Raw genomic sequence first — 18,643 nt, 5'->3', positions numbered from 1 at the left:
ATTGATCACACGTATTAATTTAGCGAATGCTAATAAATATATCGGTGGGAGATGCATGGTTCACAGGGGTTTGGCAGTCCCCAGGCTTCTGTTCTTCAGTGCCAACGTGGCTTAGATTTCATTTCCTGCACACATCTGCTCTTGGCAAGTTAAAATGGCAGCATCATCGCCCTTTTTAATTTAAACATTTGGCTGTGTGTGTGTGTGTGTGTGTGCGTGCGTGCGTGTGTGTGGGTGTGTGCGCATGTGCACGTGTGTGAGGGAGAGGACTCGTACTGACCTTCTGTGAAATTACAAACATTGTTAGTCATACGTTGTTTATCAAAAGTGTTTTCAAAACAGTCTCGTTTTTTCCGTTAAGATATTCCGGGGAAAGTTCCCACATTCTCCACTGCAGGAGCCGTCGGCACCTGGGATTGAACCCTGTGGCCGTCATTCACGCGTCAGCTGCTGTGTGTCCAGCCCGGCGACAACAACGCTAACCTCAAACACGCAACCGTTTCTGACAGGAAACCAACGTCCCTGTAAACAGGAACGCATTACTGAGCGCACGGTGCGTTCCCAGTGACTCTCTGCTCGTGAATATTCATGGCGGCAGTATGTCACACGGATCCTCAACTAATGAATATTCATGAGTAAGATGTCAGTAAGATGTCAATTTGTTTCTGGTCGCACAATCACTCTACAGTCCACAACAGTCCCAAGTGTTCATTTCAGAATACAGCAGTCAGCCACGGTTAGCCTTCCTTATGACACAAAACTTCAATAAAAACAACAGAAATGATGACCAAAGCCTTTTTTTAATTATCAGTTGTTTTTGCAGGTATATTTTTACATTCTACAGATCCAGTATATTGACAAGTTATTTCAGGAGAAAAAAATACACAAACCATATAAAAGTTTACATTCCGTTCATTAAATGTAAAAGTAGTAAGTCTGTTAAATGTGCAACATATTTTAATAAATGGTCATTAATGGGATAAATCCCCCAAAAAAGTTAGAAACACGCATAGCAATCATTCACTATACACTGACCTATAAGCCAAATTCTCCCATTAACAGCTTCCAGACTTTGTTCTAATACGTCTACCTTATGAAATAACGTGTAATGTTTCCAAACCCCAGAACTTAACAGAGACCTTCAATCTAAACTTAAAAACCCATACCATTCGCAGTGCACAGAGAAAAGCAGAGCGCAGGTGGGATCCGATGATGGTTCTGCACAGTTTCATAAGACCTCCACGGCTGCACCACACCAGACGCACAACTGTCTGTCGACCCGAAGACTCGACTCCCTTCTCCTCTCCGCACGAAAACAAACCGAGTTAAATAAAAGTATTTATCCCACGTGAGGACAGAAACAAATAGTGCTTTAAGGTAAAGGTACACCTCTGAGACCCAAGCCCAGGTCCATAAATAAAGCTCTCACTTTACGGTTATAAAGAACAGCTAAAGGAAAGAGGCACGAGGCCAGGGAGGCTACAGACCGAGGAGGGGTTCCTTCGATTTGCTTTGTTATTCTTCGGAAAGGAGCGAACGCACGGGATGAAGCACAAATCGAGGGCAGTACAGGAAGTGATGTCATCAGTGACATCAACTTCCTGCCGCAATTATTATTGTATAATAATAATAATAATGAGTAATGAGGACGACTCTGGTGAAAAAGTACATACTGATAGATGGCCCATCTCACTACATGTCTCTTGTGGGAAGTTAAAGAACGGTCCGGAATATGCAGAGGATCAGGAGTCCAGGCACTCTAACGCTCCGTGTTTAAATTGCCCGACCACCGAATGCCGAAAACAGAGGGAAAAGACTAAACAGCACTTTAGTCACAAAAAATGTCACAGATGCGGAGAATAGCTTATGGCAACCAGCGAGAGAAAAAGGAGGAATTCATAACAGGTTATAACGAGGGTCCACCTAGCGTTCCCAGCACGGGGATCAGGCGCGTCCTGATTCTGCACCGCATTCCTGGTGTCTGCGACATCGCTTACTGCACACCTGCTTCACCCGCGGATCGCTTTAGCGCGCGCCAGGAGGGGTTTAGTGTTTGGACCGAATGGCCTCCCAAGTGACTGACCTCACCGAATCCGGGCGTGTGTTTCGATGCTTGTTTCGCCCCGTCAGTGCGAGGGGCAGCGACTCGGTGTAGTGACGGTCCTATGTGAGTTATAAAAGGTTAAGCGGTCCGTGCAAAAAATTTTTTTAAAAAAAATAAGGAAGTGGGCGGAGCCTCCCAGCATCCTCTTAAAGGGCCATGTCCGCAGAATAACAAAGTAGACCGCGGCCTCCTGGGAGGGGGAGGGGACGGGCTTCGGGAGTAAATAAACAAAACAAACAAACAAACAAACAAACAAACAAACAAAAAAAACACAGGAGGGAGGGAGTAATGACATGGAGGGTCAGAAGGACGGACGGACGGACGGACGGGAAGAAATCACTGCCACAGGTCTTCGGTGCGGCCGAATTTAAACACCAGGCCCCTGAAAGAGGACAGAGGGTGTTTGAGGCATTAGAGGAAGGCTTTGCCCCTTAAAGTCACACTCAGTGAAAGGCTTTGTTTCATGGCCGAATATTGGCTATGGTGGCACAAGGCCATTATCGCGAAGGAGAAATTCAAACAGACCTATGGATCAGCTATTCAATCAGTACCCGAAAATAAACATCGAAAATGTCTACTGATAAAGGACTGTCTTTCGATAAACACTCACCCAAAGAAAATGAAGGCGTTTTGGAAGAAAACTGCAATTCCAGGGTAAACAGATGGCTTGTCTGTATCAAAATAATGAAAAAGAAACACGCTCAACTCAACAGTATGTAAACCCGGGCGCTGGTCCCACGTTAAATATGCAAGAATGAGATAAGGAGGTGCGAAAATAAAAGATATATAAATTATCTATGGAATATTTTAAGGAAGCGCGGTCCTTATCTCATTCTTTCCTGTATCAAAAGAAATGAGACAGAAAATATTACAAACACAAGTCGTCACGTGTACACCACAACAGGATACACGTCACCGCGTCGAGGGCAACATATTCTACCGAGAAGAGAGTCATTTTAAAGAGACGACATACCCGCTTTACATGTTCCACATTCATGCCCCATATTTACAGCAACGATACATGACCAGTAGTCCTTCTTATTCAATGCTGTGTATTTTTGGCTGGACCGCAACAGCGAGGCCAGCCCGACAAACGCGAATGTCTGTGAGTGACTGACTGACTGAGTGATGAAGTTACACCATTGGTCGGCCGAGTTATGAAGCCACACCATTGGTCGGCCGGATCACGCGCGTTAGGTCCAGCCATATACTAGGTTTTGACCTGGCCTTGTTTTTACATTACATTACAGGCATTTAGCAGACGCTCTTATCCAGAGCGACTTACACAACTTTTTTTTTTTTTTTTTTTTTTACATTTACATTTTTACATTGTATCCATTTATACAGCTGGATATATACTGAAGCAATTTCGGTTAAGTACCTTGCTCAAGGGTACAACGGCAGTGTCCTTACCCGGGAATCGAACCTACGACCTTTCGGTTACAAGCCCAGTTCCTTACCCACTGTGCTACACTCCGTCCTCAGTTTTTTACTCACGGTTCACGACGAAGCCGCCGAACAGGATCCACATGGAGGCGATGAGGGAGCCGAAGGCCAGCATGAAGCCGATGAAGAGCCACACCCGCGCACCTGAGGGGGGGGGGGGGGGGGGAAGAGGCTTAGGGATCCGCCCCCAAACATCAGAGAAGGGGCGGGAACACTCAAACCCCACCCTCCGGCAAGACAGCCGTTTATTATTGTCTAAATGGGAATATTCAATCATCAACCCGAGGCAACGTTGTATTCTAGGGCTGCTAAACTGACAACCCAGGGGTCAAACTTTAGCCATTCGGAAAGCGATTAAATAATAAAAAATAAAATATAAAAATTCTGATGCATCAAAATTTGTGACTTTGCCAAGGACTTTCACTGGTACAGTCCCAACATACTCTGGGATAATACTGGGAAATATCTATTTTATACAGACATTTCATATTTCAAGAATCCATCTACATGTCGAATTTATGCTGCTCACACCTTATTTTACAGAGTGTGCGAAATCACTGGTCCTGTACGTTCTTCAAGTAACAGGAGCACTCGAAACTAAATTATTTATTGCAAAAAAATGATTTCTTTAAGGAAATTTTTTGAAGTTTTGAATGTTGAACGCCTTCAGTGAGACACTGGCTCTCCCAGAGCTACCACCTGTCCATCAACCCTGCACTTTATTTACTAGCACTAGCCCCGCCCCCCCTGGGCTGAAACCTTGCTTACCTGTCTGCCCCAGGCAGCCTTCACTGTAGCTGTCCCCCCTCACCTGCCCGTTAGACACCGCGTTTATCCTGAGCAGGAGAGAAACCAAAACGAGAGGGAGAGAGGGGTGAGAGAAGGAGAGGAAGCGAGAGAGGGGGAGGTTACATCCTATGCATCTAACCCTTTCAAGACCTTTCATAAAATACACAATTTTTTAAAAATGTAAATGAAAAAAAACATACTAGCGCTTATAGTGACTGCACTTATGTTCTCTGACACTGCAAGCTCTGGATAAGAGTGTGTGCCATAAATGAATTTAATGCAGTGACATCACAAATGACATGTCAATATAGCCAATCAGCCACCTGCTCTTTCCATTATATAAAAAAAAAAAAAACTCAACATGAAGTCAGTCCAATTGTGTTGCTAGGCGGAAGTGTTGATGTGGTGGGAGGAGCTTACACAAAGGAGGCTGGAGTATAAATGACGTGCATTCCTTCCAATCGTGCGGGGGCGGTAAAGGTGTCACATGGGGTAGGTAAGGCTTACACAAGGGAGGCCAGTGTAAAAGGGGGGGGGGGATGGGTGTCTGTGGGTTTTTAAGTGTTTTCATTTCAATCAGCAGCCAATTTTGGTCTTGGAAAACAAAGTGTTTAAAACCTTTCATCCAGTCGGGGACTTGCATTAATTATACAAGCGCTGAAACGCACTGGAAACCGGCAGTCACTGTGGCCCTCCAGGACTGCAGTCTCGACAGCCCTGACATCAAAGACTGATAACGTGCGGTCTGTGAAATGGTGTAGGCAGGCGTCAGAGTGGGTCTACAGGTCTTACATGAGAAAGGCCACCGTCGCAATGACTCCACACGCGTGGTAGGCGTGGTTGAAGGAATCCGGTTCTTTGAACATGATGGCGGCATCTATGATGATCCACCACCCAGTGAAAAACTACAGACGAAAAAGAAAAATGAAGAACGAAGAATGAAGGGGTAACCGACACAGCCTGTGAAGTGTCTTACATGAGCCATGACACACATCAAGCAAAGAATGGCCTCTTCTTTCGCCTGTGGTAGCAGTGCTACGGCGCTACAAATTAGGCACACGCTCCTCTCTGCCGTACACTCATAATGAGCCACTACGCTACAAGCCAATCAGCGTTTTACCGTGCAGTGGCTGGGAACCATTCAGGTGCTTGTAACTATGGAAACTCATGCAGGCAGAACAGGGCTAAGCACGGTCAATGAGAACCGAGCATCATCTCCAAATAAGGGGCGGTGAACCATGTGTCTGGAGGGCCGTTGTCAGTTTCTCTGCTTTATCAGGAAATATTTTTTTGTTTGTTTTACTTTTACTCAGTTAATTCTGCGCATTGTTCATATCCTCAGCAGAATGTAAGGAGAAGAAGAAATAAAGATAAGGTTATGAGTTCGTCCTTGTTTGTGACGGGGGACCATACCAGTACTCCAGCGGCTACCGACGCGATGGTATTCCGTTTCTCTGCCCAATCCACATTACACTCGCAGTCACCACATCTGATGCTATCCAGGAACCCGGACATGTTTACGAGCTGCTCCTTAAAAAAAGTAACAATTTAAAATTTCAGAAAAACGTTACAGAGTGACAAGTACAAAACTTCTATCGCAACTAACAAGAAGGGATGTCATCTCCAATAAAACACAGCACAACAAATCCACAACTAGCTAAATATGTTACGTTAACGCTATCTCTCCAGGAAAAACAGTTCTGTAAAACCTCCGTTATTGCGGCGCGACAGCGATATTTCGATTATATCGGCTTGCGTGACTGACATAAAACGTATCGGTAACAGTACTAAAGAACATTAGCTAGCTAACCATGTGGTGGATTCGTAGACTACCTTATACCTCTGACAGCGAAGCACGGACATGCATCGTTTACAAAAATCAATAATTAGCAAACGTTATTTCGCTTGCTAAACATCCCCTGATGAAACCACACATATACACCTAGTTCCATTTGTCAAACCTGTAGCCTACCACACTAGAAGGCCTAAATTCTTCCTTGACAAGAGACTGGGACTATGTCACAGGACAGGATTAGCTCAGAGGAATCCAGTTCAACAAAGAAGATGCTTTGTTAACCACTGGGGCCGTTCGACTCTAACAACAGCAATAAAGCAACAGGGTTTTCTGGGGAATGATGTCCGACAGCAGTATCCACACCAGGAACACACAAGTAATATTATTGAGAATAAACTACAACCCCCACAAAGCACTTCCGCAGCGCTCAGGAATACCACTGCCAAAACGCGACGGAGGATGCGTAGAAAAACAAAAGTGAATTGTCAGTAAAGTTAACGCTCATGCAAATACGCATATTTCTGTGATATCGATAAAGCCCACAAAAATCCAGCTAGTTAGCCATAAACCAGTGGAAGGCAAAGAAACGATCTGCTGTTCTGATAGATAAGTATAAGTCGCAAGTTTCCTGGCACTTTGACGGAAACAAGCACCCAACCCCCTCTGAAATCATTTACAAGCCATTTTTCGCTTCTTTGCGTTAAAGTATAGAGTTTTAACAAGACATCTTTTGAAACAAGCACTTTTTATTTCAGTCTGTTATAGTTCTGTTCACTGACATTAAATTATTTGACTCGTAACTTAAGTAAACACTTACCTCCTTTGTGTATCTGGTTTCCGAGCTGACGACGACAGGGCAGTTCGTTTCCGACTACTGTCCTCTTGCGCGTGCTCAGTACTTTCTCCACGCCTAATACTAAAGCTAACAAGCTTGCTATTAATACGCTTACAGCAGTTTGGATTGTGGGACAATTCTGTTGGACAAAGGTTTAAAACACATCCCTGACCGCGGTCATACCATTTTTGACGGTGTATATAAGAGTTTTTTTTAATTTGTTTTTTTAATCATGTTAATTTATTTATTTTTCAAAACAGTGTCATGCTTTAGTTAGACAATGATCTGCAGGACCAGATTGGCAGAATGTAATCAAACTGATTAGATAGGCATCAAACTAGCTAGCTGACATATTAAGCAGACACCAGAAATTGAAAAGAAAAACGAATACACTTTCTTTAAAAAAATGTGCACAGGCAACATACGATGACATTTTATAACCCCACAATAACATGCGATTAATTTGTATAAACCCAAATAATCCTGACAATGAGCAAACCTTGATTATAAAAACGTTAAAGTATAACTGAATCAATAATTATATTATCTGAATTAGAATCAGATTTTTAAAGACCATTCCAATCACCCAGAATATGTTTTCTCTGTACATGTGGACATACATTCACCCAAAGATGCTACATTTACTAAGATGTTAGTACATAAGCGCCCATATGATTGATTCACACCGCTTGCCTCATTTTCTACAAACTCTTCATTTCACCACCCCTTTCCCATCTGTAGCAAGGAACCAACACTACAAAGACAGAAAAAACTGGACACTTTCCGTTGATTCAAGAGGCAGGTTTTTATTGCAGTTTTATGTCAATGCTAAACTATTCCACAGGGTAATATAATGTAGCGAATGTGATTACAATGAAGCTTACCAATGCAGCACAGAACAGAATAGATTCCTTTATTGTCATTGCACTGTACCATGAAATTAATTAAGAAGGCACTGACAATAAAAAAGCAGGATATACTTAAGTAAACTGTGGAAGCATGGAATGCCAGTGGTCTTAGTTGGGCTTAAATGACTCCCAGCAACTGCAAAGCGACTGAAATTGAGAGAATGATGACTCCAAATAAGCCAATGTATCCATAGACACCACGCATCCTCTTTGCTGGGTCTAAAAAATAAAGACACATTCAAGTCAAGATAAAACATAAATAAAGTGTGCGTCACAGACCAAGTTTGTGTAAACTGTAACTCAAAGATGAATCATTGGTGTTCCTGATTAAAGTTAGCCTAATTGCGAAGGTAGTCAATATGGTTGTTAATATTTTACAGGCTGAAAAGTTACATGCACCTGTTCCTTCCCTCCGAGTTTCATTTTTGTTATGGTGTAATGGTAAGGATTCTATGTACCAGACTTCCTACAACTTTAAAATGGGTGTCAACATTTGGGCCACAGGTAATTGAAAAATGACCCTTTAACCCTTGTAGCAGTAGATTTTTTTGGAATGTTTTTTTCTTCTTCAAAATTCTAAATCAGGTTCAAGAACTCCAGGCTTTCAATTACCAACAGTGACTGTGACATCAGCATTAGAATGTTCGTATTTGTGACCTTACACCTCAAAGGGCAAAGACTACCTGCACGTGGGAAGATCCTGTACATCTAGAATTCTTACACATTTGACGCTGTAAATGAAAACCCACAGAAGAGGAAATGGAACTGCAAGGCCCAATGGTGAATTTGCAATTCTTTGGCACTATGTTGCATAAAGTATACCACTGTAAGGTTTATGGCACAGGGCTGTGTGTGCTAGTTAGTCACAGGGCAAAGTCTCCATCATTGCTATCGTGTCATTTACACAGGAAAAAAAATGTTTTCAGGCCAAATATCCTGATAACAAAAGAAGCTATTATGTGCCGTTGATACAAATGCAGCTGTACTTGTGGAGAAACAAACAGTAGAAATGAGAAGGGTCTTACCACCAGTGTAGTATCCCCAGGCATAGGAGAACCTGCTTGTGACCCAAATGGCCCCCAACACTGCAGCTGCAGTCTGAGAAAGAGAGAGGAAAAGAGGGAGGTAGAGCAGGATGGAAACAGAGAGAGAGAGAGGAAAAGAGGGAGGTAGAGAAGGATGGAAAGACAGAGGAATAGAAGGAGGTAGAGAGGGATGGACAGAGAGAGGAAAAGATGGAGGCAGAGAGGGATGGAAAGAGAGAGAGATGAAGAGAGGGAAGTAGAGAGGGATGGAAGGGTACACAGAGGGTGAAAAAACTACCAGCCAATATCCTATCATGATAGTTTCATTACATTACATCACATGAATTTAGTAGACGATCTTAACTAGAGCGACTTGCACAAATATTTACATAACATCCATTCATGCAGCTAAAACCTAGCTTAAGGGTGTGTACTACCTTTGACCTTTAGGTTACAAGACCAGTTCCTTGCACGTTATCATATTCGAATATCTTCAACGTTATACAACACTGGCGCCATATGAAATGTGCTAATGAAAGGCCCTCTATAGAATAACTAAATTTTATAACAATGTTCTTCTTTTCACTAAAATTGAGTTTTTGATCAAGTTCATCTATGCAGGAGCTAACACCAATTTCGACAAACCATTTTTAACAAACCTGCATACATTATTGTGTGGGATTACCAAGTTTAACAAAAATCGTGTTGAATTTTTAGAAAAGTTGTGTGGCCTGCTAATACACTGGCAGTGTGTCAAATACATGAAAAGTGGAATCGATTACGTGGAGCCACAAACTTTCACACACAGATAGGCACAAATGCATGCAACAAACATACGCACCGGGTAGACTAGGGCCGCGATAGTCTGGAACACCAGCCACTGCGGGTAGACTTCCAGGGTGTTTTGATGAGCTCTCTGGATGCAGTTGAAAACCTGTTCCTTATCACTGTACATCGTCGGATACTGCACAAGACAAGATTTAAAGAATTTAATTTGAATTAGCTAAGCAAGTTTACATGGCAGATTTATTTTAGCTTCAGATCTCACAAATACTTTGACCTAGGGAACGATCTGACTGATTGAAGGACGCTAATTTATCTTGGCAGTTTGAAGAGTGAGCGTCTCTCCTTCTCGAACGCTGGTTGCGATGGCGCCAAATTAAGTATAAGTCAGTTGGCCGAACTAGCGTTTTTCTAACATTAGCAAGCGATAATAACACTGGACCTTGCAACTCTCCTTCGTTCATTTCATTTACTAGTGTGACATGTAATGTACCAGGGCCGGTCTTAATCTACCGACAACCTGATATGAACCTAACTTACCTTAACGTCGTATTTCTTTCTCGCTCCACCAACCTTCATAGCTAGATACGACAACATGATCCAGCTATAAAAATATGTCAATATGACATAGCCAAATCTAGACGGAACAATATCCAGTATTTCCATCGCAAAGTCAAATTAACACCGTGTCTCTAAACTGTAGAGAAGTTTGAACTCGGAATCTGCACTTTGCAATTGTCTACTTAGCTAAACAAACAGGGAGGATTTAGATAACCAACACACGTACTGTGGTTCCAGGAACTTGAAATACGGGCAAAAGCCAAATCTCAGCTCTCGCGATGAATGCAGGCGTTTTTTTTTTGTGAGAATTTTACTCTCTAGGGGCGTGAGTTATTGTAGTTTCATTTACACATTTCTGTATATAATACCCAAAGGTGAATAACTCGTTGCTGTGAAGGTGCGGGGTACATACCCGTAATAACTAGGGTAAACAAAAAAAAATAAAAATAACGACCAGATTGAGCCAACAATGCTGGCTCAAAAAACTCGAAAAATCGAAACCAAAAGTACAACAGAAGAACAGAAGATCTGGAATTTTCCATTCCTTTCGGAACGCTGTGATAGGTTGAACACTGAGAGCACAACCAATGGGAAGCCTGGTGGTGATGCGTGTATATCTGGTGTATATCATCACATTCTATCTATTCACTGACCATTTGTTCTAGGAAATCTCGCAGTTGCATAACCTTCGAAACCGTTGTGCATCAATTGTAAGAAAGTCGCTAGCCATACGAACAAAATAATTCCTTTAAATCTGTATTCGCTGAACTTATTGACGACTGAATTGTACGAATGGCAGTAAAAAGCAACTCCTTTCAGGAAAAATTCGAGCTGACCCAAAAAACGGAGAAAATATCTTCGGTGGCAGATCCCATCAACGCACGGTAAATTGTTGTTTTATTGAGTTAACGGGTGGCTTGCTTACAAATTATCAGCGAGTTAACTAGGCTGGCTACCTAACTGTAAAGCCGAACTTTTAGTCTAATTCATATTTTGTTATTGTCTGAATGGTGCTAGCTAAGTTTACGTTAGATCTATTTTACTTGTGTATCGATACCAGCTTCTCTATTAATGGCGTTAAAACTAGCGAAAGGGTCATATATTCAGATGGCGTTATAGCTTATCATAGCTAGACTATATTAGCTAGTTATAACGTTAAGTTAAGTTAACGTGGAAGTTTAGCTATAAAAGGAAACCGCAAGATTGGACGCATCTTAATATTAGGACATAGGCTTACTCAACTAACGTGTAAAATTCCGCAAACGTCGTATTATTATGTACGTGATATAATATATAATTCCATTGTTATTATTGTTTAAATACCTAACTGCGCTGTGTTTTGTGTTGTTAACGTTTGGAAGCTAGTCTGTTCAGCTAGCGCTAACCTTTAGAGAAGTAGCTGCAGTATGGAAAAATCCAGAATCTTCTGCCTGTAGTTCCTCGGGTGACATGTAGAGGGCTGTTGAGTACGCGGCTAAATTTTCGTCTGTTTTCTATCTAGGGAGGGCGCGCCATTTACAGAGAACACCGCCGGCGCGTTTCCCCATGAGATAATGGATGAAAAAATTAAAGGTAAGAATAACTATTCATTTTTTTGTTTGTTGCAGAAATATAGTCAATTGTGTCATTCAGGCGAGTTGTCTTATAGGAATGCTGCTGCCTTTTTTTGTGGGACAAAGGACTTGTATTTTACACAGAATTCAGAACCCATGCAAGGTTTTTTTTAAAAAAAATTTTTAATTTTAAGTGACTGTATTTTTAGAGAGCTGTTGAAACGAAAGTTACCTGAGATGGCACATTCTCCTGGCCACTTCTCACATTAGACGTCGACACCAGAATTCCCCTCCACCCACACAGCGAGTGGTGATTACATTTGCATACAGAGTAAAGGACTGATAGGCTGTTTGACCGTTTGTGATTGCTGCCCTTGGTGCTTGTATGTACAGGTTTGAATGTTTACAGAGGAGAATTGGGGGGGGGGGGGGCATTCCTCACCCATTCTGCCCATTTCCTGTTGTGAAGGAACAAAGCACTCTGTCTCCTCATTCATTGTATCGTTAGGGAGTTTGATTTGTGGATTGTTGACGTCCTGAATGCGTGATCAATCAGTGCTGCGGGTCATGTGATTCGCAGATGCTGAGAGGCGTTGGGCGGGGGAGGGGACTGGATCACAGAACCCACCGCTGCGGCGAGCGGGGGGATGGCTGCTGGAGGAGCGGGACGGGTCCTCCGCCTCGGACCGAGACTGCCGCTCCAGGTCCGTCTCCACGACGACCCGTTCCCGCTCCCGCTCCAGCTCAAGCTCCGTCAGCAGCGGGAGCAGCTACAGCTCGGGTCGCCATGGCGACCGGAGGAGGAACCGCAGGAGGTCGTACTACCACAGCAGCAGCAGCTCCCGGTCGCGCTCCCGGTCGCGATCGCGATCGAGGCCCCGCCCTCGCTGCCACCGGGCCCCCGCCCGCTCCCGCTGTTGCCGGGGGCGACGCAGGTCCCCGCCCCGCCGCTACAGGGCCCGCTCGCGCTCCTACAGCCCCTCCTACTCGCCCGTCCGGCGACACCGGCTCAGGAGCCCGCCCCGATCCCGGTCTCGATCCCGGTCCCGGTCCCAGTCCAGAGGGCGCAGGGTGTATGGCTTCGTGGGCAGGAGCAGGTTCAGGCTGACCTTCTCCCCCGAAAGGCGGTCCCGAACCCGCAGTCGCTCCAGATCCCGGTCGCCAGACAGGACCAGCATCCGCCTGAGTCTGCAAGGTAAGACTTAACATCGGAGCCCGCGAGCGTGGTCTCAGTTTCCCCCTCAGATCAGGGAATAAGTACAAGTTAAATTACTTTATTAGGAACAAATGATCATGGTTATTTATCAGTTTGTTTTGAAATGGAATTGACCCAAGACCTGGAAGACATATTTATTTTCAGACATGGCCAGGCCATGTAGCACAGGTGGAAAGCTTTGGGTGGGAGGGGAGCTTACAAGTCTGGTCCACAGTGTTGGATAGGTTCTGTTGGCAGTTTTGGCGCCCCCTGCTGGTGAGGTGCTCTCCATCTGCTCAAGCTGTGAAAGTGGGTTGCCAGAGTTGGTGTGTAACCAAATGGAGGCTGCATGGGTGCAAGTGTGACATGTAAAGCATACAAAAGAGCCAAGCCAAGCAGTACTTATTAGATTTTAATTTGTGTGCTGTTCTCTCCCCCCCCCCCCTTTCAGAAAAGAGGCAGCTTCTCCTCATCGCCAGAGAAAACGCAGCCAGGGCCCTGGGGGTGGAGGAGGTGGCTCTGCCGGCGAGCGTCAACGCGGTGCTGGAGGTCCGGGAGGAGCCCGCGCTCGGGGATCGGGTGAGACCGGGGGGCTCCGCCCTCAACAGCCTGAGGGAGGTGGGTATCGCCAGCCGACGGAGGCTTACCGTAAACAGGAAGTAGAGCTTACGAGCGAGATGAGATGAGATGAGATGAGAGGCGTTTACAGCAGGGCTTTTCCGGTCCTGGAGGGGTGGTGGTGTCCGCTGGTTTTCTGGTGCCTTCCGCTGTTTAAATTGCTTTCAGTCGGGTCGCTGATTGGCGAAAGACTCTGCGCACCTAGTTCACGAGGAATGAATTGGTTGCAAATTGAAAGGAAACCGCAAATCTGCTGACACTGAGACCCTCCGGGAAGGGGAGTTTGCAGCACGGATCTCAAGTAAACATAGGGGCCAGTTCAGCCACTGGGAACACACAGACCCCATGGCGGTCATATTCTAAATGGCCACCAGGGGGAGCTGGAACTACACATTTGTCTTCAATCGCTCACTGAGCTCCGGTGCCTTGTTAAATTTGGCTCAGTGCCTTAAATTCTGGCACTGCTCTACCCAGCAGTCTGTAGTACAGAAACTTCCAAGCTGTTCACTAGCGTATCCGCATCACTGTAAAGCAGAGATCTTGAGTTAGGCTAGGTCTGTTCAGAAAGGGCACTGGGAAGATTCAGTGTCAGCTGGCAGTTTCTAGAGTGATCTATAACACTTACATTTCAGCAGATTTTCTTTTCCAGACTAGCAACTTGCTAAAGTGTGCACAGGATCTTTTGACGAAGAACAGAGGTAACGACATCCAGTTTTCAGCACGAAAACCACTAGCATAAACTGACAAAACCGTCGCATAAACCAACAAAGCTGAGTGCCGTTGTTTTCCCATGCACAGGGTACTTATCTATCCAGGTTGCTGAGAGGGCTAATCTGTTTGACCAGTCAGGGAAGCTCAGTGAGGTCATCGTCGGGCTGAGTGGGGTTTGGAACGGTGTGCATAACTGACGATTCACCAGACCTGTTTGATTTCAGACGTTTGCTCTCTCACCCCCAAGGTGCACAGTCACGGACGTAATGCCTGCAAGGGTTTGTGATTTCATTTCTCTATTGTATTAAAAACAATTTTATTTTTTATTTTTTTTTAAACCATAGTACTTTTACTGCGAAGCAGTGACAGACATGGAAATGTATTATCTAAACGGCTTGCCTCTTCTCTGTGTGTCGCATGCTCTGTACTCAAAAGATCTGCAGTATTTATTTATTTATTTATTTTTAAAGTTGTGTATCTCTAAACCCCAGTCCCTTTCTCCAGGTGTGCAGCGTTAGCGTTATGTCCTCTGCCTCTTTATCTCTGTCTCTGTAGATCACATGACAGTGGCCATCACCTCATGAGGCCTGTCCAGGGAGAATGAGGTGGCAGCCTGTGTGGCTGTGCGTGACATCATGGGTTTGTGGGTTGCGTTTACTGAGCAGTGATTGGTCTGATCGTGACTGCATAGCGACGGCACGCGAATGACGTATGAACACTCATTTTAAGAAAAAGAAACCCTTCATCTGCCTATAGGTTCACTTGCATTTGTGCCCTTGGTCAATCAGCCAAATTAAAGATAAAGAAGGCTTGAGCTAATTCCACCCATGGTAACACATTTGCTTCTATCATTACCTGAACTGAGCTGTAATGTATAGTGTTGCTGTACCTGTACATATGAGTGTGTGTGTGTGTTCACACGTGTGTGTGTGTGTGTGTGTGTAGGGGTCGGGGGGGGAGGGGGGGAGGGGTTCACATCTGCGTTGTCCCTCAGCAGAAGCTTTCCGTCGGCAAGCTGAAGAAATTGTGTTCAGACTGCGTTTTAGTGACTATTCCCAATGAAGAAACCCAGCTCCTGTGCGCTTCAGATAAGTCTGTGTAAATTTGTCTGGAAAAAAGGGCTTTAACCTTCTATCCAGACAGACCGGTGCCTTTTTGCTTTTGGTTCGTATGAAATTAGATTATCATTTTTATTTTTTCATGTTTTGGTTCTACCATTCAGAGCGTTATGCGGTAGGTCTCTGAACATTTTTGTGTCGGCGAGGATGTTGATCAGGTGTGCTGTGAATCAGGCTCCCATTGGCCGTTGGGAGACGGTTGCCGAGGTTTCCACATTTATGGAAGATCTAGAAGAACAAACACTACCTTATAAAGCCTGTTTTTTTTTTTTTTTGCATAACAAAATATTTCAGCTGGCTTACTTTGTTATGAAGCAGAATATGTGTGTTTGTGAGAGCCAGCAAGTATTTGCTTGTGAGTTAACCTGGTGAAAATGATCAAAAAGGAAAAATGTGAAGTCCGTATGACATCTTGACAGCTTTGAGGTGTAATTGAATGCATCAGCTCTCTGGTGTGTGTGCGTGTTGCCTTCTCTAATCCGTTATAATCATAATTTATCAGCCAGTGCCGAGTTTTAAGATGTACGAGCAGCAGAAACAGACAGAAGCTTAATGTTATGGTGCAGCCTCCTCTCAACATGGCCATGGATCTGATGCACCTTTAAAAGTGGGGGTGTAGGCAGCCTTGTGAACGTGCGTGAGGTCACTTCCTGTCCCGGTCTGAATCTGTGTCCGTCTCTGTCTCTGTTCTCTCTGCAGAATTACGAGCAGGCTGACGCAGAGCAGGAGGTGGCCTGCCCCAAAATGTCCCCCAAGAACAAAATCTCCTTCAGCATTAATGTGAGTGACATGCTTTTTAAAATTGAATTTACTTTTTTAAAAGAGATATTTAATACGATCTCACTGAATCTTTCAAAAAGACTACTTTAAGTCTTATTTTGTTAAACAAGTCTTAGCCTACAAGGCGATTTAAAAACATTTTATTAGTGGCAAAGCCATAGTACACATCTGATGATGTAAGTTTCCTGTTTATTGCATCAAACTCATATAAATGGATTAGCAAGATTTTTTTATTGATGCTGATGATGATGTTTTAAATCGGATTTTGCTCCTCGGTCTTGCGATTGGCCGATGGCGGGTTTTGACGGCAGTGTGTTCTCGCTCCCCTTCTCCTTCAGAATTCGGTGGCCAGACCGGCGGCCGGCGGGCCCTCGAGCAGTCCGGAGAAGACCGCGACCGTCCGGTCAGACGGCGCGACCGGCCAGAACCCGTACGGTCACTGGGTCCCCGTAAAGGCCCGGTCGTTCCCCCTCTCTGCTTCCAAACGCCCGCCCGCAAAATCGCGGTAGCACGGTCGCACGAAAGGACCCTGTAAATACTGTAACATAGTTTGTATATAGGGCACACATGTATGTTCCTAGTGTTGGTGGGTGGGGGTGGGGGTGGGGGAATATATGGTTTCACTTTTAGATGTTTTCTTTCAGATGTAAAGTCCTTTATGTGCACGGAGGACGTCAGGATTTTGCACAGGTGGGAGTCACTTCTTTTTGTAGAGTTTTTCCCTGTGGTATTTGTGATATCTTGTTTTGTGAAGAGCTCAAATAAAGATATTCCTGAAATAATAAGGGGTTTCGAGGAATCTGTTCATTCATTGTTCCATTCACGTTGCTGGTAAGGGGAGCATGTCCAGTGGTAAAAATTTCTGACACGCAGTTCTGTCGATTTTATTTTGCACCCTCAGAATCCACACCTTTGACTCTAACCCCTTAAACCTCACTTAAAATCCATGAATCCCCCTGTTTTAACTATCTTTAAAATTATATGTGGTACAGACATGGTTCAAAGCTGCAAATAAAGAGGACATTTGTACCAAAATGACCAAATCCCCTGATCCTATGAGAGTCTTACTCCTTAAACATTACAGGACATAACTATTCTGAAAAACAACAAATAAATACAAAAATCGTTTGGTATTTTCTTTATTCTGTAAGAGATTATATGTACTTCATCTGCTGGACGAAACCAGATTTCTTTTTCCAGTCGTGCCCCAGGATGTATAGAACATGATGGGTAGATCTTAAAGCAGGCTGGGAAATGCATGAAAAAGCTTTCAGCTTAAAGGAAATGACACACAATGAATAATGACTTTTGCTAGCCTGTATACAACAAGCAGATTGATTGCTTATGGGTCAGAGGGGGATTTTATCGATATCAACACCATCACTGTCATATGAGCAGTTGTTTGACTTGTGGACAGTTATTGGATTATAAAACAGAATAATCATCAACCTGGACTGTCAATTTCGGCCCTCCTTTGGAGAAGGAGACTGCCTTGTTATTTATTTCGTTATCTTGTTATAGTGGCTTTACTCATCGATACGATTTTTTGCATCGAAGTGCGAAGAGTCTACACTTTACAACGGTGTAAGTGTTGTGTTACAGCTGTGCACATTCAATCAGTGAAAGCAATAATTTGGGAGAATGCTATTTTTAAATGATGGCGTCTAATTGGGGCTATTAGAAATTAACATGGAAGCAGTGAAAGTCCTACTTGATAGTTTACAACAGTGTCAACATAATTCCGGTTGACATTTTTGCAGTTCCATTGCCCTGCCACTAGATGTCAGGTTTGTGACGCTTAACTGAGGCAAGTGTGTCAACTGCCCTAGTTAAGTCATGAGCATACGTGTGCTAGCAGTTCACCCAAGTTACCCTTGTTTGATTCCTGCCATCCAATTCAATAAACCTAATGCACAACATTGTAGCAGTTCAAAAGAAACTGGCCTAAAGCAATAGGTACACTGAGAAAAAATTGTACGTGGACACCCGTCACTTATGTACACCTCGTAGAAAATGCCTTATTTTGATGAAATGTTAGAATCATCACAGATATCTGATATGAATTATCTGATAGCCTTCCGTATCTATGCCTGTATAAAATGCTGTGTTTTGGCAGATCTGCTGAAAACGGCTTTGTTTGTTGAAACAAAACCCCAGCGCACAAGGGCCGATTGTTTAGCAACACCCCGCTACAAGTCTTTGAACATGTTGGTTCCTGAACTACCCGGGGCGAACTCGCAGGTTTCATTAAAACTCATTAAACTGGCTCTGTGTATTGGAGGGGCTGATCAAAGCAAGTACTGAACTTAATTGCCAAATTGCAATTCATTTCGGGCGCATCTTCTCCGTCTGACGTTTTTCGCAGACTGGCGTTCTGCTTTGACAGCCAGCTGGCACCTGCGTTGGCAGCGTTGATTAATTG

General features: G+C 44.0%; 3 protein-coding genes across 6 annotated transcripts; 1 reads left to right on the top strand and 2 right to left on the bottom strand.

The window, feature by feature from the left end:
• Nucleotides 1–781: 781 nt before the first annotated feature.
• On the bottom strand, nucleotides 782–7,097 carry tmem50a (transmembrane protein 50A). 2 transcript variants are annotated; one of them, XM_035392614.1, is made up of 7 exons: nucleotides 6,952–7,097; nucleotides 5,753–5,869; nucleotides 5,132–5,244; nucleotides 4,319–4,386; nucleotides 3,602–3,694; nucleotides 2,715–2,775; nucleotides 782–2,486 (listed from the first exon to the last, which is right to left on the bottom strand). In XM_035392614.1, the coding sequence occupies exons 2-7, from the start codon at nucleotides 5,852–5,854 to the stop codon at nucleotides 2,441–2,443; spliced, it is 483 nt and encodes a 160-aa protein (XP_035248505.1). In that variant the 5' UTR covers nucleotides 5,855–5,869; nucleotides 6,952–7,097; the 3' UTR covers nucleotides 782–2,440. The 2 variants fall into 2 exon arrangements, with proteins under 2 accessions (XP_035248505.1, XP_035248516.1); XM_035392625.1 differs by lacking the exon at nucleotides 6,952–7,097 and adding an exon at nucleotides 6,312–6,458.
• A 658-nt stretch (nucleotides 7,098–7,755) lies between these two features.
• Nucleotides 7,756–10,548, bottom strand: mgst3b (microsomal glutathione S-transferase 3b). The gene is made up of 4 exons (XM_035392636.1): nucleotides 10,226–10,548; nucleotides 9,744–9,866; nucleotides 8,903–8,975; nucleotides 7,756–8,096 (listed from the first exon to the last, which is right to left on the bottom strand). The coding sequence occupies exons 1-4, from the start codon at nucleotides 10,349–10,351 to the stop codon at nucleotides 7,996–7,998; spliced, it is 423 nt and encodes a 140-aa protein (XP_035248527.1). The 5' UTR covers nucleotides 10,352–10,548; the 3' UTR covers nucleotides 7,756–7,995.
• Nucleotides 10,549–10,771: 223 nt separating this feature from the next.
• Nucleotides 10,772–17,003, top strand: rsrp1 (arginine/serine-rich protein 1). 3 transcript variants are annotated; one of them, XM_035392592.1, is made up of 7 exons: nucleotides 10,787–11,130; nucleotides 11,748–11,818; nucleotides 12,380–12,994; nucleotides 13,446–13,612; nucleotides 16,141–16,221; nucleotides 16,560–16,752; nucleotides 16,866–17,003. In XM_035392592.1, the coding sequence occupies exons 1-6, from the start codon at nucleotides 11,039–11,041 to the stop codon at nucleotides 16,728–16,730; spliced, it is 1,197 nt and encodes a 398-aa protein (XP_035248483.1). In that variant the 5' UTR covers nucleotides 10,787–11,038; the 3' UTR covers nucleotides 16,731–16,752; nucleotides 16,866–17,003. The 3 variants fall into 3 exon arrangements, with proteins under 3 accessions (XP_035248490.1, XP_035248493.1, XP_035248483.1); XM_035392599.1 differs by lacking the exons at nucleotides 16,560–16,752; nucleotides 16,866–17,003 and adding an exon at nucleotides 14,548–14,601 and having other exon boundaries at nucleotides 10,772–11,130; nucleotides 14,879–16,191; XM_035392602.1 differs by lacking the exons at nucleotides 16,560–16,752; nucleotides 16,866–17,003 and having other exon boundaries at nucleotides 10,773–11,130; nucleotides 14,879–16,191.
• Nucleotides 17,004–18,643: the final 1,640 nt, after the last annotated feature.

Source organism: Anguilla anguilla, chromosome 1 (assembly GCF_013347855.1).
Source record: "Anguilla anguilla isolate fAngAng1 chromosome 1, fAngAng1.pri, whole genome shotgun sequence".
NCBI classification, from domain to species: domain Eukaryota; kingdom Metazoa; phylum Chordata; class Actinopteri; order Anguilliformes; family Anguillidae; genus Anguilla; species Anguilla anguilla.
This window is presented reverse-complemented; position numbering and strand designations above follow the sequence as displayed.

Bases quoted from the DNA above. Each gene is read 5' to 3' on its own strand.
- tmem50a (XM_035392614.1), bottom strand. From the start codon at position 5,854: ATGTCCGGGTTCCTGGATAGCATCAGATGTGGTGACTGCGAGTGTAAT. The intron at 2,776-3,601 runs GTGAGTAAAAAA...ATTTTGATACAG, and splicing joins CGGCGGCTTCGTCGTGAACC to ACAAGCCATCTGTTTACCCT. The intron at 2,487-2,714 runs GTGAGTGTTTAT...GTCCTCTTTCAG, and splicing joins AACGCCTTCATTTTCTTTGG to GGGCCTGGTGTTTAAATTCG.
- mgst3b (XM_035392636.1), bottom strand. From the start codon at position 10,351: ATGGAAATACTGGATATTGTTCCGTCTAGATTTGGCTATGTCATATTG. The intron at 8,976-9,743 runs GTGCGTATGTTT...TCTCTTTCTCAG, and splicing joins TCGCGGCCCTAGTCTACCCG to ACTGCAGCTGCAGTGTTGGG. The intron at 8,097-8,902 runs GTAAGACCCTTC...TTTATTTTTTAG, and splicing joins CTGGGGATACTACACTGGTG to ACCCAGCAAAGAGGATGCGT.
- rsrp1 (XM_035392592.1), top strand. From the start codon at position 11,039: ATGGCAGTAAAAAGCAACTCCTTTCAGGAAAAATTCGAGCTGACCCAA. The intron at 11,819-12,379 runs GTAAGAATAACT...TGTGATTCGCAG, and splicing joins AATGGATGAAAAAATTAAAG to ATGCTGAGAGGCGTTGGGCG. The intron at 12,995-13,445 runs GTAAGACTTAAC...CCCCCCTTTCAG, and splicing joins CATCCGCCTGAGTCTGCAAG to AAAAGAGGCAGCTTCTCCTC.